Here is a 24,642-nt window from a genome sequence, read left to right on the forward strand (position 1 = left end):
GCTGGGAGATCCAGATAAATAATAAGACACCTCGTCGTATATTTACCAGCCAAGAATAAAAATAAAGTGTAATCCTTTAGGGAAATTCGAGATCCACGTAGAGATTGGGAATAAGAAAGCAGCTTTTCGACACGGCTCTCCCGGGAAGAGTCCCACTTGCAGGCCTACAGCATTGTGAAATATTTTTTGAGATGCAAGAATAAGAAAAATTTCCTATGTGAATCTGAGCCATAAAAGCACTAGTAAACTCACACCGAAAACTTTGAGAAGTGATGCTGACTAGGCGATCGATTTGTCACTAAAAGATATATTGCGGACATTTCGGTTTTACACCGAGATAAATAGAGCCAGGATTTACTTGCGTACGTGGCAAAACGACGATCTGATCAATATTACGATGCTACTGCTTTGAAAAATAAACAAGCAAGGGCAAAGAGTAATTTCAGCCCTTGTAAAGGGCCCTTCTGGAATAAAGTGACCGTCATTAATTTACGCTCCAGGGTCCAGACGTAAAAGAGGAGGTCCGCTGGTGGTGTCTGGTTTGCAAAAACATCCGCGTGCAGGCAAGATTGACTCAACCCAAAAAAACACAAAATAACATGGTTAAAATCGCTGAAATAACAGGAATTAAGCCTAACAGCCGTAATAGAGCCATGTGTAATTTATTAATGTAGTTTTCCAGGCGATTAGTTATTCCATCCATTTACAAACATTAAAGTTGCAACACTTTCTTTGAATTCGGATTTATTCTTTCTGACTGCATGTCATGAAAAATCATAAAGAAGAGTAAAATTTTGCTATATCAAATCTTTTTTCATGGGATATGACCGGCAAGGTGCCGTCAGTTGTGTTATGTTGGGTTTCTTTAAAGGGCTGTACCTTTTGTCTCATCCTGTACAAAAATTTTCAATTGACAAAATTTTTATTACACAAAATGTTGCTCAGAACTTCCAAAAATTAATCAAGATGAGTTCATATTTTAGGTTTTAGGAGGATGGACCTTATGGAAGAACTATTCTAGGCTATCCAGTAGATTTTTCGAGGTGATTGTCCAGTAAGTCCAAATAAATCAACAGATTTAGTTAATATTTCCGATGAATGAAGAGTAGACGCATAGGGGCTTTGGCAGCCTTAAAATAATTCTTTCACATTTTGCCATTTTGAATAAACAATTTCTTAAAATTGGCTAACATATCGAGGGGGGTTTTCCAAGTGACCAGTTACTATTGTCCAATATTTTCAAGGAAATTAACATATTGATCTCATTGTGTCGATTGTTAAAAAGTAGATAGAAATTCTGGAATAAATTCTTTCATGTGGAAAGATTCCAGATGGAAAGAGACCTCCCTTCCAATCCTCCATTTTCCATTGCCAAATAAAAGATTCTTCCATTTGGAAATTATAGTCTTTTATGTTGCACTCAGCTATCAACTGTGTGATTTCCTTCCTTCTATTATTTCCATTTTCCATTTCCAAATAAAGGATCTTCCCGTTTGGAAGCAGCTAGTTGCTTAAATCGCAATAAGCTATTAAGTGTGTTTATCGACTTTTCTAGCTGGTCAGCTCCTCTTGTTTTCCCCATTTCCAGATTTATACTAGAGGATCTTTGGTGACTGCAGTTGGTCTCCGTGTCAGAAGACATTCAGCAACTTTATCAATTTTTAAGTTAAGTCTGTGAAGTCACATCTCATTTTCAGCCACCATCTCTGTAAGATTTCACTTCGGAACGTAAACTCTTGAAGTTTCGCCATTTACATCTCATTTTCTTCTTGCAAATTCTTAATGCAGCTGCATAGCTGTGTTACTAAATACATTTAGCAACTTTCTCATAATTATTCTAAGTAAACCTCCACAAGCGAGCTTTGTGGTGCAGCTATCTTCCTAGAAAACAATTAAACTCCTCACCTTTTAGAGTACTCTTAACTATGGCTGGAGGTGAAAGAGGGAGGTCTAGTGCTTCTATAAAACCTCTCTCATGTAAGGTATGAAGGACGCCAAAGGCATAGCCATAATTGCGTCTCAGTTCGTCGCAACCGAACTCGCAACTTCCAAATGAAGTTCCAGTTCTCTGGCTTGGCTACTATAAAATCCGCAGTTATATGAAAGTTCTCTTGAATATTAATTTAATATCTTGTTAACTTGAACTTATTGCGAACTGCAACTGCACGTTGAGGGCTTATCATTTTATTTGGGGATGTTTGAAATCTGTATTAATGTCGGTTTAAATTGGTGGTCTACGCCCGGTATCTTTGAAAGAGGAGCTGCAGCGCCGGAAACTACAAAAAAGAAAAACATACCCTTGCTGACTGATAATCCTGGAAGCAGTACCAAAAATGGGGGCCATGTTGTAGGTAGGCCATGTATAGTTCACGCTTAGACCGCCCCAAGTTTGCAGTCTCAGGGAAACGCGAAAACAACCAACATCTTTCCTAACTTTAGTTAAGATTTAATGGAAGAAAATAATGATTTACCTGCTGAACAAGGTGGATAAAAACAGGCAATAACGAGACAGAACCAGCGACTCGCCATTTTTGGACCAGTGGTACTTCTGAGGCTCCTCAGAGGGGGTGTCTGTTCCCTTATCAATGAATATAACAAAAAACGGTCTGCGGCGCATGGCGCGTTTGCCACGTCGACTTGGATTTCATAAGACACAGGTCTTAACACCGACCGCTTCGTGTACTGCTTGAGCAGATTTACATGGTTTCCTTAAAATATCTCAGCAACTATAAGAGTTAGAGAAAAACTAATAGAGCACACTAGATGCGTGTTTTGACAAGTCTAGTGGAGTAATTAAAATTTTTTGGGCTGTCTTTTGTTTTATATGTAGGGTGTCGTATTAAAAAATACAAAACGCCCTGTATATACGTCTAAGAATTCGTTCACATACCAGATAACACGTTTTTGAGCAGCATTGGGGTCTTTAAAGGTAAAAATTTATGGCGATTTGAAATGGTTGCCATTTAAATGGGTCACACCGTATAGGGTGAGCAAATTTCGGTATTCATATAGTTCTTATATTGGAAAGAGAATTTTGTCCCTTATAAATGAATTATCACTCTCAGGAACTGGCACGGACCGAAAGCATTTTTTACCTCAAAACGTCTCTTTCAAAAGGTATAAGGGGTCAAAGCTCTATCTGCACCTCCATGTGATGACCCCTGAATGTCTCCTCCCATGAGTTCGGATAACCAACCAACTTCGGAGGAGGGAGATTGAGACAATAGACCCCGAAAAGCAGACACTTCTATCGAATGTATACTTTAAAGTTGGTAACAACATCATGTGAGATTAGAAGGGCATAGACAAAGTGAGTGGAAGGAGGAAAGCCCTGCCTTGCAACTTAAAAGGACACATATGGAGCTTGGGAAGGCGCGGAGCCATCACGAAGGTCCTCTCAATTGCGCAAAGGGCAAAAAGAAGTATGAGACCCAAAGAAACTTTTTTTATGTAAACTCACAGTATTTATGGTGAAGAAGACGAGTTTTTTCACATAAATGGTCTTCATCAATGTGAGCTTTCGATATTAGCTCGATCTCAATCAACCTTAAAAAGTCGATCAATCTAAAAAAGTTGATTTATCAGGTTTTTCAGGATATCGTTGGAAATATGTCTCTGACACAATGTGAAGTGGAATTGTGAATCGTTAATTAAATGATCGGCCATCAAGGCGCGTTATAGATAGGTAAACCTCCATGCCTGCTGCAAGAAGTGGCCCATAATTCCTGGGATTTCCCATATACAATCGACATCTGTTCACCTTGTACACCATTTTAAGGACTGGAACGGAACAGTCCAAGAATCTTCATAGTTTCCTTGAACATCTGCAGGAAGCGATTTTTAAAAGTTCATCACAACTTCTCAAAAGGGGAACTCTTTATAGGGATTTCAAACCTCATGTCAAGAAAAGCCAAAGCGGAGGCTCTCTTTCTCTAAATAAATAACCATTATGCTCTGGGACTGGCAGCTAAACGGAAATGTTTATTCAAAGTTCTCGGACCTTTTAGTCATTTCCTAACTTTTCGAATATTCCCAATATCCCAGCGTCATTAAACCAGAGAACTTCCTGCAGCTTGCCGGACTTTAGCACTGCCGAAATTCGAAATAAACTTTAACAGTGCTTTTCTCGTCATGTAACCTCCGAGCAAAATGATTTCAAAATTAGTTCAGGGGATTACTAACTGTAGAATACGTAGAGATGTTCCAGATTGGTTGATTTGGGCCCGTTTTCGCTTTAGTTTGAAGGTGACCAGTAACTCTCCTCCAGAGCTTCCAATTCAATTAACGGATTGAGTTCATATTTTAGAATAATAAAAGGTAGACATGGCATTAGCATAGCATAGTTAATGCTCTTTCTCTAGATTTCTCCTGTTAGAAGTTCTAATTTTTGCAGGTTCCAGGGCTATTTCAGTACTTCTAAGCAAATCTACAAATTGAGCTTATATTTTAGGTGCTAGGTGTGGGAGCTCTAAGACCTCTAAATATGATCTTCCAGATTCTTCAGTTTCTGGCTAGAATCTTCTAAATTTTGCCGCGCGCACAAGTGGGTATCGCAAGGTTTTAAGGTAGCTCAAGATGAATCCTGCCCAGTAGTTCTGAAGAAAATAAAGAGCTAGAGGTTACTTTCCAGAAGACTGAGGGATGGACGTAAAAGCGTAGCCAGCCTTAAAAGGAGTTTTATAGAATCACTCATTTCGCAAATATCAATTTTTGAGATTTAGCTAAGAGCTGTAGTGGGCTCCGCAGCCTTGGAGATACTTTTGTCTAGCACTTCCTAGAAGATCAATGGATCGACCTTACAATTAAGCTTTCGAAGTCTTAAAAGAAATTTCTACATTTTTACTTCCAAGTGAAACAGAAGCTCTTGTCTCAAGCTTTCCAGGAAAGCAACACGTTGAGCTTATATTGTAAACGGTCCAGAAGTGGACAAAGAGGCTATGAAAACCATAAAACAATCCCTCTAGGTTCTTCCCTTTGGAGGATATAAATTTGCAAATGTCATTCCGTCCTCCGCAGGTTCTTGTACTCCATTTGGAGGCGCCTGGATTCTCTTGTCTAGAACGTCTCGAGACTGACGATTTGGAGAAACATACGAAATTTTGCTACGTTAGAGATTTTTGTAGGACTGATAATAACGAAAACGTTCATCGGATCAATATGGTGAATCGCCCAGAACTTGCACAATTCCAGACATGACCCCAAGGCCACTGAAAACAACGACACGTTATGGGCAATTTTTGCCCATTCCCTTACGTTTCTACTTCCGATGATCTATGTGATTTTCGGGTTTAATAAATAATATCATCCATTAGGGGTCATAAAAAATAACTTGATAAAAACCGAGGCAAAAAAACAAAGGCAATTTAGCCGAATCACCGGGCCTATAGGCCCTTATCGCGGCCGTGAATCCACATGTACGTAAATGTCCGAAATTGAAAAATGAAAAATAAGGCCCCATATGTTTCAGCCGAAAAACTTTAGGTATTTTTTGAAATATTAACTCCAATAAATAAAGGTGCCTCGCTCGGGGGTTTTAAATAAGCTTCATTCATTTTTCAGATGTCGGAGAGCCGCATGCATATTCCAGGTCCTTAGGCTTGGCACCAGGGGATTCCTGCACCGCGCTTTTCAACAGATTGTTTATTATTGTTCGAATGCTTTTTGCCTCAAAACTACGTTTTAGTATGTGTATGATATCGGATCCTTGGAAATGGTTTTCGAAGAATGCAACACGTCAATACTGTGCGGATCTAGAGGCGTGGAAGGAGAGGGGCCCTGCTCTAGTCGACTTCCCCCCATTGTCGAGTTCGAAAAAGATAATTTTCTCAGTGTACTCAATTCTGAACAGCCCTTGAACTCACAATACTCTCATACTTATTGAATGCGATTTGCTGGCCCTAAGAAATCTCCCGTTTTCCCTGGGGTCCAAAACCTCTACAGATATATCAGTGCAGTACTATCTTATATATCAAGATGGGAGAAGTTTTGAATGTAATCAACTCCACTGTCAGTATTTGTAACGCTGGCTTGAAGCTGCCACGACAACACCAAAATTCGATTTATCCCATTTTTCTATTGGTTGTTATCGATGAAAGTCAGGGGCGTAACAGTTGAAATATCGCGGAGTTTTTTCAATCTGCAAGTATGTCCAAAAAGATAATTAAACTAGCAGTGTAATGGCTCATAAGTTTCACTTCCATCACATGCCATCATCAGATTTCACGTGCCCTCCGCCAACGTTAAATCAGGGCTTAAAATTATTGGATATAGAGGCTGTTTATTTAATCAGTTAGGAAATGTATAATTTTATGTAACCAGTGGGATTCTGCGGGAGAGTGAAGCGAGGCAATATATTACGTGTTGCACAAAATAGCATTTCCTAATGCGTTTCATACATGATTTATCTCTAATTTTGCTGTATGATGAAGAAATCACCACAACGTGGCATTAATTTTAATATATTCAAGCTGCTTCCTGTATCCATTAAACTACAGCAACCGTTGTTGTTAATAGTCCCGTTTGTTCCCTGAGATATAAAATGGATATAACGTGAGGATGAAGGGAAAATAGGTTTTGATGCGGATTGAAACCTCTTTTGAGGAACGACCTATGATCCTTGATCTATTGCCTTAATCTCTCAGTAGCCCAAAGACTTTCTATTTAGCCCTACTACACCAAATTCCTAGTATATATTATTGATGGTTCTTCCTTGGCCTTTAACATCATCCAGTTCAAAGTAGTGGAAACTGGGTCCTCCGTATATTCTGAAAGTTTTCCGCATACTCCGAAAGTGTTCTGTATATCCCGAAAGTCTTCCGCGTACTCCGAAAATCTTCCGTGTACTCCGAAACTTTTTCGCGTGCTCCGAAAGCCTTCCGCATACTCCGAAAGTTTTCCGCACACTCCGAAAGTTTTCCGCATACTCCGAATGTCTTCTGCACACTCCGAGAAACTTTCATATACATCTTGTATCTTATGTTTACTCCCGGTATATCTCTTTTTCGCAAGCAGACGCTTGTTGGAGCAGAATGCTCCATACACGAGTCAGTCCCATTTAAAGAAAGTGTATGTGTTTTAAGGAGCTCGGTATGACCATAATTATTGATAATTTCTGTTATTACATCACCCTTTATTAAATAAATATGACCAACGACTGGTGAATGTAGGCGATGTACTATATCGCCTGTAGGTGCGATTGCCACTCTTTACCTGCTATTTTTCTGATATAACGATTGTTATATCTATCCTGCAATCACGCTATATATTAGCCTTACATATGTAATAAAATTTGTTTACTTTTATATCTTTTATTTTCAAAGTCGCATAGTCGTTAGAGTAGTAAAATGCAAGAGATTGAGAGATAAATCCCCTGCATACTTCTTCCTCCTCTGCGACCTAGGAGAGGGGAAAATAGCCATTTTACACCCACGGGCCGACATTAATCTGGCCTGGTAGACGAGGGAGTTCCGGCTTTGCCACTAGCACATTTTTAGCGGCTTAATTATTGGCCCTTTAGGAACCCTAATACTCGAACGCAATCAAAGGGATTTATTGCATTTGAGGGATTTTTGCTCCGTCTTTGAGGAGAATCCGTTTGTCGAGGCCGCTTCCTACAATGCTTACAACATCGATTTTAATGAGCAGCGCAAGTTTTCAAGTGATGTTTTTAATTTGAATTTGCTTTTCCAGTTAAGCGACTTTAGAGGGGCCGGACGTAGGTCGTGGACCTCGTTCACAGTGAATTTTAAATTTTAAACTCAATCTAAAGTTCCATTCGACGAACGCCAAACATAACATGCAACAAATCATTGCCGATATCTCCCCGGAGTTCCGCTTGAACTGGAAAAGGGAAAATAAAAACCGGTCTTGGCTTAGCCTTTTCAAAATCGGAATACAGCGTGTCCCAAATTGTTTCTATGTGTATGGAGACCTTTATTACCGTGGGACGCACGAAGTCGGCTGAATGGGGAACGTTTTAGAGAAATTTACGGGAAACTTCTCATAAAGTTCGATGGAAAAAACTGTGATATATAGAATTTTTGTTGATGCCTCACGTAAAAAAGTGCCCTAATAAAGTTTTATCTTCAATATCACTTTCGACTTGGTTTGGCTCCAGGGCATAGCTAAACATGCAGTTTTCCCATTTTTATGGAAAAAGGTAAAGAATGAAGCAATTTTTAAACCCCGTATGAAACGTAACAATCTCAAAGACATTCCTCGTTTAACCAGATCTGTATCTCTTACAGTAACCAAGATTCTCTTACGTACACAACCAATTTGGGACACACAGTATATGGTTTACCCCTAACTACATATAATCCTCGTCTCTATCGATCAATCAAGGTTTTTGTCAAGGAAGGCTCTAGTTTACTACATTGGAACAAGACAAGTTTGTTACGTTGAAATCCCTGTGTCCCTAAAGACTTACAAAGAGATTGTTTTCTGTGTATATTGTGTGAGAAAGTGCGTCATTGAGAACGGTGAAATAAGTGCTCTTATTACACGGCATATAGAATATTCAAGCCAAAAGTCAGCTCCTCTCTGCAAAATCTTCCTAAGTATATCGGAAACTTATCAACGTTAAAATGTTAATGAGAAAACTCGCGTCCCTCATCATCTTAAACATTGGGCGCATTCAGTTGTCTGACAACTTGATTTGACAAGCAGCTGTTGATTTGATATTGCGAGAATTAGAGGTTCAAAGTTCCAGCTTTCCGGACTAATTCGTTTTACCGCTTTAAGACAGCGCTATAACCAACTGCGACCTCTGCAATAAAGCGTTGCAGCCCTGCTCTTCCCGACAACTGTTGTTCTAATTTTGATAAATAAAGTGCCAATTTTTGCGATCGATATCGATGTCAAAGCGGGGTTCATTTCGCAACTAGTTAAACAAACACGCTTTCAGTTTCACAAAATTGGACACTCAAATGGGACAACTAGCCACAGTGAGTGCTGCAGGTCGACGGGTGCAGGACACAGCTTGAAAATTTGGTGTTTATGCCCCTCTATTGTAATTTCTTGATGTCATGTATGAAATAAGCATTTTAGTAACGATTTCAATATTTGGTATTCTTTATGGAAGCTCTAAATTCTCGAAGGAATTGGCGAATATTAGATTATGCTCTAACCGCGAATTTCTTCGTGAATTAATTAGCGGCAAAATTGTCAGTATCAAAGGGGTTTTACATACGTTAATTAATTCACGGAGTGACTTCGCGAAGAAATTCATGAATAAATTGTCAGTGTAATACTGACTTTAGTTCCAGCAGAGAGTTTAAATTGGCTTCTTTCTTTGGCCAAAAATGCGCAGGCAGCCGGCAGTACTACGCGGAAATTCTTGTAGATGAAAAATTGGGAGTCGCGTTTTGCTGGTGCCTGAACGCTTTCCATTCAAGGCACTCGCACAATGAAAACTGAAATCCTTCGTCAATATGTAATCACTCCTGTGTTGTTGATAGGATTTTTGCCGCTAACAAAGGAGATGCCATTTTTCTGACCAATAACAATGCCAACTACCAATAGCAGAGCAGCATCATTATAAATCATTAACATGGGAACAGCTGCAATATCTGTAACAGTAACATACAAAAAGCGAGGATCACGCACAATGCGAGGAACAGAGTTTATAAATTCCGCTTTAGAGCGCTACAGCACATAAACTTTAATAAACCATGTGTTTGACTATTTTTTATTTAGTGGAGTTTAATAATTTTTGTTTCAATTGACTCAATTGAGCTTAAATAAAATATGCACAATTGCTCGAAACAAGCTAAAACTTTATTTGTCAAACATTTTGTCTGAATTGAATAAAAAATACTTGATTTAAATATTTTCAAAAATTCTCCCATGATAGTCATTTATTCAAGGGGAAATTAAGTGCTACTCAGTACATGTAATTGCACATTTATCTCCAGTAAGTCAGGTTTGAGGCACTTAATTGACGCAGCAAACATCAGAACTCTGCAGTCCCGTTGGATGAAATCAGAGAAGGCGTGACTTAATATGCGGCCCACCTATATGCCACCTACGCATTAGCTTTGAGAGGTGTGGCCTGATTGCTTGAACGGCACCACACTTATGGGGTGTGTTAGACCCGCCCAGATAGTGTGCAACTCACGAAATTGTTCATTAGTTTTAAAGGAAAATGGAGTGAGCTTGGTACTTAGATCAGAGAAAACGCGACGGAGGTATCGCATGATGACCTTTCGCTTCGACTCACATACACAACCACAAAGGCCATCAATTGATTAAACAGGATAAGGGGCTAGCAACATTTCATACTGCCTGATTTATACTAGAGCTATTTCTTACATATCTTAGCAGTTGCTTACGTTATGATTTACCTGAGTTCTGCGAAGTTCAGGTTCATTATCCATTTCATTATATGTAACGTATATATTCGGAGATAGGTCCTATTGAACGTTCTCTAACACAAAACAACCCTTCAGCGTGCAGGTAACAAAATGTATCTCTTTGAGAGCCGACCGCGAAGGATTATAGAACGCCCGAATCAAATCATGCAAATGGAGTACAATCGATCTGGCAACTTTTTCCAAGTTAGACGAGTCGAACATTTTAAATTTCAATTTATAGTCCCCTCCCTGCTATTTAGGAAGTTATTTTTTATGCATTTACCTTAATCAATTTCCCAGTTTGGATATTCACTTAATACTGTGGGAGAGGTTAAATAAATTGATTTTGTTCTGGCGGTATAGGAGAAAGAATGTGGCAACGGTGTAATAGCAGTGTTGTCACATTTGGATCCATTCCTGATGATTTTGTTGAAAAAGTGTAGAAGGGTTGTTTACACGCGGTATATTGACTCAATCCAAACAGAATTATGGAAATTTATTAAAATTTGAGGTGTAAAAAGTCGGAAACGTCCGCATAACATCTAAAACACATAAAACGTGCGCTCGAGTATAAGGCTGCCATCGGAAATTCAAATTTTCACATCACGTGCCGCCGACAAAAGTTTCGGAAAGTACTTTCTAGGTAATTTTTCCTTTTTTAAGTTGGCTGCTTTATACAGGCCCGACTTGGTAGAATTAAATTTACGAGGACTGAAAGGACCTTAGAGAGTGGCACCTTGAGGAAAAATACATGCAACTACTTCAAAAATACAGAAAAAGCATCGACAAACGAAGGGCCAGTATATAATCCTATTCAGTACGAATCCAAGGACCGCTATTAAAAGCTTAAGCTGCATTTTGATTAAAGCATTTACCATCGTAGAAAAATTAATCAATCATCAAAGCAAAGAGTCCTGGAGTAGGGGAAAGTCACACCCCTTATCTCTCTCCAGGATGAGTTATTAGTACTAGAGTCAACCAAGGCGCGAGGCGTGGCATCAAGCCATTCATTGTTTGGAGCCCACGCATCATTCGCTGAACCAATCAGTGATGGGGACCCGTTAAGCCACGCCCAATCGGTGTAAAACCTATTAGTCACTTGCTTTTTTTCCGTAGATAAAGTATTGTTGGATTAAACAAAACACGTAATATTCAGCTTGAGCCTTAAAAGACAGTCATAAATCTCATTGTGTATTTTTGTGGGGCCTGTTTAAGGTTCACAACCCTTTAAACCTTTAATCGGGCAAACTCGGATCGTCCTCGGTCGGCCATGCCGCAGCTTGTCAGATTTTTCGAGGATTAATTATTAGACCTTTACACCCTTAATCCCCGAAACGCAATCTGCGGGGTTTTGCCCGATTTAAGACTTTTCTATAAATTGCCCTCCCATTATGCCGCCTCCGGTGGTCGATATAAATTTCCCTCGGATAAGTGGCCTAATCTCAAAAATTATTGATGTCGGTTGGGGGATTGGCTAAATTAATTTCGTAATTAATACGAGGGGTCTTAATTAGGACTTACCCGTGGTAGGCTAATACTGACAGCAGGAAGAAAACGCAGGCCAACACGTCTGCCCTTCCGACGATCCCAGTGACCTGAAAGCAACGGTAACATTACACATGTGATCTCTATTGTGTACCTTCGTATAATGACGTAAATATAAACTAGTTTGGGCTACATGCACGCTTTCCCAGAAGAAACCATAAACCTCCATGTGGAAACATGGAGAGTGCACCTATTGCAGCAAATAACCCGGATTTTTCCGGATATAAATTTCCTTTATTGCGGGCCAGTGCTTTATAAAGCTTTACGTTCTACGGGGTCTGATTGATTAATATTACAGAACTAGTGCAGGAAAATGACGTAAATCTAGTAAAAAGTAAGGGAGGACTCGGAAAACATTCAGGAGCTTGAAATCGGCCTCGGGCTGGAGATCTGCAAAACTGTGGAAATGATTAAAAAATTTAGTCTGGCCGCTTTTATGAGCTGTTAATGCGGTATTGTGGACCTCGTAATTTTGCCTATATTGTAGGAATAATTTTGTGAAACCTGCTACAAATTTGCCCTTGTACCTATCAAATAAATCCTGTCCCAAAACTATTGTAGTATAAACTCCCTTTGTGCGTTTTCTGCATTGTCCAAGTGTACCGTAAAATTGGCATTAATCGATTATTATTAGAAGCCGACAGATTGTTCAAATATACCGAAATTAGTCATCCATTACTACACCATAAATAAATTGCAACCGCCCATTTGGAATAATTTGCGCATAGGCATTATCATGCCCTCAAATCATACTAGTTATAAGTCAGTGGTTAATGAATCGTTGAGGAATAGAAATTTCATTTTCACAAAATAGAATTCCATAAATTATTACCCTCTAATCTGTGGTAGTTAGGGAAGTTATCGATTTGCTGGTTTAGCCACGAAAGCTTTACCTGGACTGGGTCATTGGTGGAAGGGGGTTATAATCGACGTGAAACCTAGGTTGCAGATAGGTTTTAATATGGCGACATCTGTTGGCTTCCACCGGAAGAATCGGGATGACTCGAGGGAAGCGAGTACTAAGTGTTGTTTCGATTGGTGCTGACTCCAATCTACCGGTCGCAATTCTGTAATTTTCAATATCAGAGAAACCGTTCGTGTTTTTTCTAAGAAGCTCGTGTGTTGGAGAGTTTTTTCCTTTTTCCTTTTGTAGAATTTTGTGGTTAACTAAATTAATCAATTTTAATTTAGATTTAATTGAACAGAAAAATTACCATTTTACAATTGATCAAAAAAAGGGGAGGAGGGTGTGGATTTCGATATTAAGCCCAAGTAAATGTAATTGAATTTGTGTGTTTCTCTCCTTTCATTTACAATCGTATTGCGAATTTGCATATTACCCATATCACTAAATAAACGTGTTCAATAATGGCTTTCCCTCATTAAAATATCTCTTTTTCGAACCTTCTGGAGCTTTCCTCGTCGAAAGAAATTAAACTGCTGTTCGGAATTTAAGAAATAAGCTGCGCAAGTTCGTGCTTTTTTTCTACATTTTCCGTTAATGAATTTCGATTTAAACTATTAAATCATCAACAAAAACTTTAACTGAAGGGGCACTGAAAGCTGAAATTTTCTTCCTAATTCCAGTTATGGGATGTGCCATAACCAGGTTCGCTGAACGCTCCGTACGCTTTGTAAATAATGCAAATCTCGACGAAATCCAGATTAAAAAGAGCGTGTCCGTTTAGCATAACTACAGTGGCGTGCGAAAGTATGAAATATGTATACTTTGGCGGGGTGCGAGGAGAAAGCCATGTTTTAATTTAAGGCGACAGGGCGGACACTGGTCCGCCTGCCACGAATGTCCCTTGAAAATGGCTTTACGGTGAATGTAAGATAATTTAAATGAAACATATTTAAGGTTTGCCACTGTTACTGTTATGTTCAGATTAATAATTGAGGCAAATAACTAACAGCCATAAAAAATTCATTGGCTCGTCAGGAGCGATGTAGTAGTAGTAGTACTTTCGGGTAGGGCAGCGAAGAGCAAAAAATCCTATATTTGGAAGGATACAAAGGTACCCCTGCCTCCCCAAAAACTAATTATGGGTTTTCCCTATCTTCAGTAATAACGCCACTATATGCCTCTTGCTGCCACTGCTCCCATTCAAACCAGATCGTATCTCTTACGGTTTCCGAGATCTTGCTGGCGAGCCTCGAATTTGGGACACATCTACATGTGGCCGTCCGGGATGTAAAATAGTTGGCGCGTAACGTGATCTGATTTTAATTGTTTATGAAAGTGTAAAAATAAATAGTCTATCTAGTGTGACGGAAAGTACGCTTTTCCTCAGGAAAAGGAGAGTTCGAAATTCACAATATTCCGCACTAGCAGAGAAGTCACTTTTTTTATTCTATTTGTAGCAGCTGCGAAATGTTATAGTAACTTTTGGCTCAGAAGGGGAACTACCTGTACTAGGGCGAGTTCAATCATAAGATCTTATTAAAGCACCTACGTAGTCTTAAGCCAGCTTTGTTTCGCATCAAACCTTTGATTTTAATCATTAATGAGGCAGTGATCGCTGAATAGCTGGAAGCAAGTCCGGAACATGGGTCTAAATGTCGCTATTTTGTTAACTTTGGGGCTTACTGTAATGAACCCCGGAACATCGCAGTTGGGTAGTTGGAGAGGGACGCCCGTTTCGTTACCATGATACTTTTGGATTCATGAGTTTTAATATTTTGGGAACTCCTGTTACGAGGGCATCGATAGCAATATTTGCAAAATGTGTTTTTCCGCGTTCACCTGGTTCTCCCTGCTTAACAATGTAAACTGCTCACCTATTCAAACGGGTCAAGGTTTTTTTTTTAGCCATGATTAACTATCACAACCGACACACCGAAACTGATTTAATTAGGTTTTTGCTGAAATATAGAGCTTTAACTGCAATGATTTCCAGTTGTGGTATACAGGATGGAAGGGAAATCCATGCAAAAAAAATCTTGTTAGTGCCAGTTCAGAGAGTTCAGTTCAGTGCAAAGAATTGGTCCGAAAAAATACGTTTTTGCTAGCTCCATTATGAGCGAAGCTATTGAATATTATGTGTTCCATATTCCAAGATTTCTGCCTGCCGAGCTCCATGATCAGTGTTATCATACTGGAGGTTAACGTAACATAAAAATGCATAGAAAATGAGTTTCTTATCAATCCACACACAGGACCAATAATCGAGGAGAAATGAAGCCAGCATGGCTTTTTTATAGTTTTGACACCCTATTTTGGCTAACAAGCCACTGTGTTACTATAATATATGGTGGACCCATTGGGAGGAAGCGACGTCATCGCGAGCCCTCTCGTCTTCTCTCTAGATAAGACTCTCCGGTTAAGAGATTCAGAATCAATCAGCCCGGAGAATCAAGCACCAGATGTCTGGATTTCATTTTGAAATCACACTGACTAAGATCGATGTACAAATTACACATAAAGTATCTCCCTTTACCCCATTTTCTTAAAGCGTAGTTTGGCAAAGCTGCATTTAAACAGAAAATAAATCAATCACTAAGACAAATCACAAATATGTGATGACTGGAATAGCTCCTTTGTAAATGGAAAGATCGAGTTCTAGTTAAGTGGCTCCCACTCGTAATGAATTGATATTAAGGCCTTGACCTTCTGCAGCCCGAAAAGAAGTCAGCTAGGGAGATTGATTAATGCAATTATCTTAGAGTTAATTATTTCGGGCACTTTCGTCATGTGACTGACCTCGAAGGCTCCAAATAGGAGTAAGGGCGCTGGGAGTAATATCACCTTGAGGGCATTTGCTTGCAAATCAAACAAAGGCCGATTTTCGTGGACGAATTGATTAATGACTTTAAGTATTGTTTACTTAAGCAGCGGTTTCCTCGATTACATTTTGGCCTCCGTTTTGACTACCTTTGAGCTGGAAGAAATTATCGACCTTAGTCTACGTACTGAGAATTAATGGAAGATTGGTCTTTAATATGCAAACTCTAATAGCCTCTCTCAACTATTAACCTCTGCCAAAGCAAATAACAATCCTGAGAGGATGTACTGAATGTTCATGGTTTGCTGGTAATGTATTCAACGTCACGAATTTCCATCTGCGTATGGAAGGTAAATAAAATGCCTGCCGGAACGATTTGATTTCGGTTACATGTTTCCGGGCAATTGTCGAGAGAAAACACAATTTGGCAGGAATGCATGCTGTGTTATTGGATTTTATAAAGTTTTCTGCCATAATGGACCCCCACGTTGACCAAATTCTAATAATTGTGACCTGTCGTTTTCATACGGATCGAGTAAAGGCCATTCCGAAACTAATAATTCGGAAATGAATCTTTCAGGAAGAAATCGGCAAGGTCACCGCCGAGTGTGTTGGCCCTGCAGATAAATATGCTACCAGCGCCATCTGCAGTGTTTTTTGTTTACTGCGTGAGCGCATGCAGATGAAGACGCGGGGCCGGTTTATAGCCAAGCCTCAATTTTTTCAGATTTCTTCTACGGCTATTTGCATCCATCTTCATTACTCTCGCACTACCTCCTGCAGATCGAGGTGCAGCAAAAAGACACAGCAGGAGGCGCTGCTGGGATACTTTTCCGCAGGCCCGACTTAACTGTCGGCGACCTTGCCGATTTTTTAATTGACTCCAGATGAACGGAACTGTGGAGACTTAAAAGGCTCGAAATCGGACTTGGGGACGCTCGAGTGACTGAATGCAGAGCAGGAATGAGTCATAATATGTAATGCGTACCAAAGGTATTATAAGCAAAATTCCTGCCGCGAAGATTTGATTTCGGTTACACGATTCCGGAAAATTGTCGGGAGAAAATACAATTCGGCAAGAATGAACGCTGTGTTATTGGGTTTTATAAGGTTTTCCGCTATACGGGACCCCACATTGCCCAAATTCTCATAATTGTGAGCTGTCGTATTCCATAGGGATCAATTAAAGGACATTCTGGAACTGTCCCTCCAATAATTCGCAGAGAATTCGGGCTGCGGGTCAGGGTTGGTCCCGGGGACAGCTCGAACAGCCACCGAGTCTGGTTATTTTAATCCAGCTTGAAATTAATTTCACAAACTCATGCTGAGATGCACGAATTGCGTGACTCGACAATTTATTATGAAGGCATTTAGTGTTGGAAAAGGAAAAATTAATAAGTGGGCACTTATTAATTTCAGAGGGGATAAACACACTAAAGTAATGTTTATTAAAACTTCCTGTGCGTGAAGCGGTAAAGTTTAAACTAGCAATAAACTCCGTTTCACACCGGGAGAAGTTTGTGAACTAACTTGGCTTAATCGGATTAGGCCTTAAGCTGGGGCCTTGTTTAGTGTGATGTAATGCATCTCTGGCTTCCAAAAGGAAACGCCGCTGGCAATTTGTCATAAGTGAGTTAGCCGGGAGTTAACTCACTGATAATTGGCCTCTGAACTTGATACATGCATATTTAAACCGGCGTTCATCCCCCTTCAGCATTCCAACATTCTTTGGCTAGTTTGCACCTCATAAATTTCGCACACCATCGTGGTTTCATATAACACCTTTAATGGAATTCCTTGGGCTTAGAATGTACGTTCGGCAGCCATTGTTAAAATACATAGTAAGAATCCGTATTAAGGTGGTGCCAAGACCAGAAAGCAGACAATTAGTTTCCATAGCAGCTTTCCGAAGCACGAACATAGCAGACATACTTTGAGAACAACTAAGAATTTAATATATCAAAATACGCCTCATATTGCGATATATAAAACAATCTACCCGAGAGGAGTATTATTTCGAAGGAATGCCGGATTATTAAATTCGCCCTTGTTGCTTGGTATTAATGAAGGACCGGATCACCCTGTGTAGTTAATGCTAAATTCGTCGCTTTCAGACGATACTGATAATGATAACGCTTGAAAGGCTTTGAAAAGGAATCCTGTTGATAATGGAGGAAGCGTCGGGTTATCACCATAACAATACTTTAAAAAAATGTTCGCAATCGGATGGGTGTCAAACCAATCCGTCTCACAGACGAGCACCGAACACCGAACAAAGACGAAAATTGGGAAATCTGAAGAGTGGTAAAAAAGAAATAAACAAACAAATTGAAGATATTAAATGTTAATTCGCGGATTTCCCACGTCCTTATTGAGCTTCTCGCTCATGTTGCGAGCGACGTACATGGGCCAAATTAAACAGAGGCTAATCCTAATCCTACGGCCACTCGCTTATACAGGGTATCCCAGGAACAACGGTACGGAATAGCTACGCCATTATTATTAATCAACTTTCCTCCGATTGTTGGAGCTCACACTCGAAGATTTGGTCGAGATGTAACAGAACAATGTTGATGAGATGGCGCTGGCAAAGCATTTTCCTGCAGGTCCAACATAATTGCCGTTGACCTTGTCCATTTTTGTCTGCGTTTAGTTTACTGGAGATGAACTAATTTGACGAGATCTGATAGGAGACCCGACTTCGTGGGCTCGAGGTGATTAAACGCAATGGTGGAATGAGACACAGTATACAGGGTGGTTCTAAGGGCGTGCCGATATTTAAGGAGCTGATTGTCTGGATTGTTCTAAGACGAAAATGTTGAACAAACGTACGTCTGAAAACGAGTCGTTTCCGAGATATAGGGTGTTAAATATTAAAAAAATGTAATATTTTTCTTCGTATCTTTAATATGGCGCAAAGTAATTTATTGAAAGTCAGTAAACCTACACAATAGTCCAAACAGTATATTTCCCTTAATTTAAAGAAAAATGCCGCAATCGTAGATGTGATTAGGGGTTATCATGTTAATTTTTATAGGGGAATGGGGGGTACGCCACTGGCAATTTTCAAATTGGATATATGTATATTTTTTTTAAACCGATTCAAAATACACCAAAAATGTCTCTTTTGTTTTTTTATACGATATGTCGGTTTTGGGAAAAAATAAAATATGGCCCATTGAAAATCTGTGCTGAAAATAGCATATAAAGCATAAAATAATAGCATAAAATAATAGTAATAGGTATTTTTGAACGTGTTCGAGAGTCCACGAGAAAAAGGATGGACGTATATATTATGGCAAATGGTTGTTTTCAACAACTGTTATAATGTATGCAATTTGGAAAATGCCAGTGGCGTACCCTCTCTCTCTTCTATAAGAATTAACACGGTAACTCCTACGCACGTTTATGGTTACAGTATTTTTCTTTAAATAGAAGGGAAATGTACTATTTGGACTATCGTGTAGGTATACCGAGTTTCAATAAAATTCCTTGAGCCATTCTGAAAATATGAAGAAAAATTTTTTTCTTAATATCTCATACCTCCATCTCGGAAATACCTTATTTTGGGACATATGTTTATATAACATTTTTGTCTTAGAACAATCCAGAAAAATCGGCTCTTTAAATATCGGAACACTCTTAGGGACCTCCTCGTAAAATGAGCCATAATAATCTACTTGGATTTTTCCTCCTAATATTTGGATACACAATAATGTATGTTCAATATTGTGGATATAAAGGATAGTAATTTTCAGTAATGGAACTGTCATGCAAGCGTGTTAGTAAAGCGCTTTTTCAAAACCGATTCATTATCATATTGGTAAGAACATGCCGGTAAACAACCACCATTAGATATGTAATCATTTATTTGGCGGCTAATTTATTTTTTATTTATTTTATTATTAATATTATTACTGTATGTGCAGTTATCGGAACTACCAATTCATTGGTGGCGGGAATATTGTAAGAGAGTAGTTTTCTCACTAGTCCTTTTTCGATCTTCTGGAGACTATAATGCAAAAACCCCCGATTCAGAGCCTTAACAATTTGAACCAAAATTATGCAGACCCTATGGAAAACGATTTCAAATGCACGCGCCCCATTCCCATACAACATTCAAGAACCCACGTTGAAGGTCTGTGACTAAAGCTTCTCTATACCAAGCAATTATTCTAAAGAAAATCTATTCGAACGCTCCTTTGACGGTGCAGAAAATGAAAGAATTCGACTCTCCCTTGGACAATTGACCCCTCCCAAGATTAACCTAAAACTGACTTCTTTGTTTGGCTTCCGAACAGCCCTAATGCCAGTTCATTAAGGGTGGAATCCTCTTAACTAAAATTCATTCGGGCTATTCATTACAGAGGGGCCCCTTTATGTGAATCTGTGCACCATCTTTATGGCTCTAATAGACTCCCATAAAGACTGACCGGCCCATTTGGTGTTGCGTAGCGCGAATGTCGTTATTCAAGCTGGCGTTTTTACCTTTTTTCGAAACTTAAAGCCGATCCCGGAATATAACGTTCGCTACACGTGAATGTGTAACTCCATCTCTACCGGCACAATTTTAATCCGAAAACGAGGCCACTGACGTCGTTTTGAACTTAGAACTGAACTTTAGATGGGACGTTAAGTCTGGAAAACTGGCGCACTTCGCGCAGAGCGGCTGCTGGAAATTACGGTTCAAACGTGAGAGTTTTGATTGTTTTCTGGCAGTTAAAACTACTATGACTTTTACTTTTTGGAGTTACTTAAAGCCGCGTTTTTAACCCATCAGGCCGATTTGTGTAGAAGCCGAGCCCCACATGTTGTACAATAATAAATCCTTTCAAACTCGCTTATGAGCGTGAGTAGCTCAATCCCTCTAAGCAGTTGACTGATAGATGACCAAATCAAATCCCTGAAGGACGGTTTTATTGGCGGACGCAATAATTCCCTTTGAACAATATAGCTTGGTGGCTTTAGAGCCGCTCTGTTTGCCAATAGTTTTCAATATACAAATTACAATGTATTAGAGAAGTTGTGCAAGGAACTTTAGAACATATGGTGTATCATCTTGGGCGGATCATGGTATGAACGGAAAAATCCAAAATTCTATGTATTTTTCACCGGAGGATCCGAAAACATCATTTAGCAATTAACAAATACTCCAAAAATCTCACAAGAAAGATGTTTAAATTCCATATTTCTTAAGTGACCATAGGGCGTAATTTTTGCCACATTTACGCACGGCAAAATCGACTGCCTTTGATTTCCATAGCACCACCCGATTTTTACTAAGTTGGAACAGCATATATATGAAAATCATCAAAGTGCCCCTTAGTTTACCTTTAAGGGTGGAGGCGCTAAATGTTTCCCATGAATAAACATTCTATTTTACGCGTCATTAAAACTGATTCAGTTCATTAAAATACCCTAAATGCATCCCCCAAACAAAACCTCTCAATAAACTAACCTCATTCGATAAAGGGATAAGCGCGAATTTCCCTCTAAATTATCCGGAGAAGTTATTTTATAAAAGTGAGCCAAGTCCATTCGTATTCAAACGTTTCGGAGCCGGTCAATTAAAACCTTGAAAAGCTCTTAAGAACGAGCTCTCCTCCGATGAATTGCATTAATGGAATTTCCTTCCGGATTGCCGCCATTTGCATTTTAGATTGGCTTGTAAATGAGTCGTGGAATATTCGAGTGGTTTTTCTTTTCGACCTCTTTTTCGTTATTATTCTGATGCCGCCAGTTACGGAACAGTTATTGGTCGTGGAGATGAATGACAGAGTGTTCACCGAGATTGAAAAAATGTACCACCCAAAAAAGTACCACGCAAGTGAGAATTTGTGGAAAATGACGACAGATGATGGGTTATAAATGACAAAGGATAGATGACAAATGACTGATGTGACGTAAAGATGATAAATGACAGATGACAGCTGATTGATGATGGCAATCGGATACTGTCATAAGGTATTGACTATGCCAAATTTGAATCACCCGTCAATTATTAGAATTTGGCAGTCTATTACAAATATAGAGCTCTTATTGCAGTTACTGCTCCCACGACAGTCGTTTCTCTCGATTGTCGGCAGATGGAGTTGAACCAAAACCAACCCCAAACACCTATTTCACGTCTATAGCCCAATTTAATAACCCTTGTCTGGTTCGGTTTCGTGGATAAAGCTGTTCCTGGCAAATCGATAATTTCGGGAAGCATTACAGATTAGAGGGCAATAATTTATGAAATTGTATTTCGCTCGATGATTTATTAGCAAAATTTCTATTCCTCGACGATTCATTAACCGTTGACTTATAACTATGATGATTTCGGGGCAGGATAACGCGAATACACAAATTATTCCAAATGGGCGATCGCAGAATTTATTTACAGTCCACTAATGAATGCCGATATATTCGAACAATCTGGAAGCTTATTATGATCGATTAGTGTCGATTTGGGGCGCAACTTTGAGGACAAAAGGACGCCGTTGTCTAACGTTACTTCGAGCTTTGAGCAGTCATAATTAGGGCTTCGGATATATAGTGAGCTTGATGGCGGTCATCAAACATGAACCTTAACCGGAAAATCTCGGCTCCCTCTTGGGTGCAGTTTTAATATTTTAAGCCAGGAAGACGTAATTTATGGACCGCCATCGTAAAGCAGCTAGTAACCTTCAATCTACTGCAGTCGCCATAAAGACAATTTATGGGAGGGATAAACAAGTTGCTGTTAAGTTGCTTCAGGAATGATTGCGAATTCATTGTTTGTTTATGTTTTGGTAAAGTTCTTAATGTTTCTTTAAAATTTTAAACCTTTATTTACTTATGAGGAAATGTGGTTTAAATCCGGTTGGAGCGGAGGCCACATTCCATCTATGCTTTGCTTTGCAGTGCGACTTCGCTTCTAACATACGTATTTCAGTAGTAAACTGTTGTTTATGAAACTATTGAGGACTTTTGTTTGTGTAGTGGTTCTCCGTTATCCACATAAGGGTGTGGGTGATTAAGCCAGCAATGAGACAGAGATTTTTAGGAAGAAGTTTCTGTTACTTCGATGGCAATTTGGTGATTAAACTTCCCCATAGGAGTGTTTTGCTACATTTATTACCTATTTGTCGCTGGTTTTCAATAATATGGAATACTGCAGGAAGATGCTGGATTGTAGTAAATTCTCCCTGGATATGGCAGATATAAATCAAAACTGTTCAACTCAAGGAAATACGTAGTAATTGTAGCGTAATAACAGTTATTACAAAAGGCCTCCCCGTTGGCGCTGCGACGCCCATTAAGCCATTTCCTTCACACTGTTCACATCTTATCATAATGGCGACCATGAGACCACTTCATCATGTAATGTGGGATATTGTTCGAGGAACCGGAAAGCCAACTGAGACCACGCAGCCCGAACTAATTAAACTTATCCTTCCCTCGCACCTTAGAGTAATGTATCGAAATACAAGTAGTGAGAATAGTAGTTGAGGAGGCTTTCGAGGCAAATAAATCGAAACCATCCTTTAATGCCGGACATCCATTGAAAAGCAGTAGTAATTTAATTTGACTGCCGGAAAACCTTCCGATAAGTTTTAAATTGGAAGAGGCACACGTTCCGACTCGGGGACGTGCTAACAAAACGATCTGCAGCAGGACTTTTAGATCAATACGTGGTTTATAATGGAAATTCTTGGTCGATGTTTTCCCCTTGGAGGACTAATGGTATTTTCGGAAATTACATTTCATAGTTTGGTCGCGTCTCCGGGGAGCTGTCAAATATTTGGAAATGATCGAACTTCTCATACAGTCCTCGGTCGTTCTTAATTCGACACGTGGAGATTGCTTAGGTGGCCGCTGGAGTGGACTTAACAAAGATTGAGTTATGATTCTACCCGCTGTTTCTACCCATCTAAACATAATAATAAAATACCAGGGGTGGATATTGAAAGTTTTTGGAGGGGCGCAGGAAACCCCTTCCAACCCCAACCACTTTTCTCTCATTCAGTACGCCCTTGACTTTTATCTATCACTCTGATTTTTTTTTCCTTTTTTCGCCAAGTATTATGTGATTCCCTAGTTAGTCGTTGAGCGTTCCGGCAGCTCCTCGTTTTTTAATTTGTTGACACCGCTTAGAGGTACCATCCTGTCCCACAATCATTGGCGCAGTCTGTGTTTTTTTTAAAATCGGTAACATGTTTTGAAGATGTTTTTGTCGAGCAAGCTCGCCCGCTGTACTCTATAAATTATTGAAGCCTCGGCACCACGCCCCTGATCTGTTTTTAACCGCCCTGCTAGGACCAGTGGCGTAGCCGGGTTTAACAGTTGTTTTATTAAAGTGACTTTCGCTTTTAAGAGTTTTCGCAGTTGGTTAATAAAACATGGTTCGCGTTGTGAAACTTCTGCCCTGGGAAGTACAAACAAACTGAACTCGTTTTCAGCGCTTAAGACTGCATGTAGGAATCTCCTTTGGCAAAAATGCTCTCCGGACTCTATTGAAAAACATGAAAATTTAACGCAAATTCTCCAGAATTCAACCTAATTTAGGCACTTACTTTTGCAGAAGATTTACCCACCGCAGTCCTCGATCTATTTACAAAAAGTGTTCATATTTGGCTGAAAGCTTGGAGAGTGTGTACTCTCTTAGGTCTGACCGAAAACTTAAACCGCTCAAATCGCAAAACCCTGCTATAACCATCTAATTCATCTTACATTAAAGAAGCAAAGCGCGCCTGAAAACTAAACAATAATGCATTTTATATTATAAGTTGATAAAGGGCTTTCGAAGCACGCCTCCGACATATTGCAGAACACGACGCGCCCCGGAGTGCTTTGCAAAGCGCAAGGGCTTTAAAGGTTCTTATGCACGAACATTACGGAACTTTTTTATCACATGTGCATCAATATTCCACCCAACTAGCGCCGTTAAGAGCCAAAAAGTGTTATAAATTCGTCAAAGTCAATTTCGGAATTGAAATATCTAATATTGGTTCCCTGGTAACCGTGCAGGTGCTGTAAAGGCAGGGTTTATGCACGCT

General features: G+C 39.5%; 1 protein-coding gene across 1 annotated transcript in view; it reads right to left on the reverse strand.

Moving 5' to 3' along the window:
• The window catches only part of LOC136415230 (protein O-mannosyl-transferase TMTC1-like), a 154,850-nt gene that overhangs the window by 26,073 nt on the left and 104,135 nt on the right, over positions 1 to 24,642 (reverse strand). The window contains exon 4 of the mRNA XM_066399718.1: positions 11,874 to 11,947. Within this exon, the coding sequence (XP_066255815.1) occupies positions 11,874 to 11,947 (74 nt within the window). The remainder of the gene's footprint in view (positions 1 to 11,873; positions 11,948 to 24,642) is intronic.

The sequence above is a fragment of the Euwallacea similis genome, chromosome 19, assembly GCF_039881205.1.
Source record: "Euwallacea similis isolate ESF13 chromosome 19, ESF131.1, whole genome shotgun sequence".
Taxonomy (NCBI): domain Eukaryota; kingdom Metazoa; phylum Arthropoda; class Insecta; order Coleoptera; family Curculionidae; genus Euwallacea; species Euwallacea similis.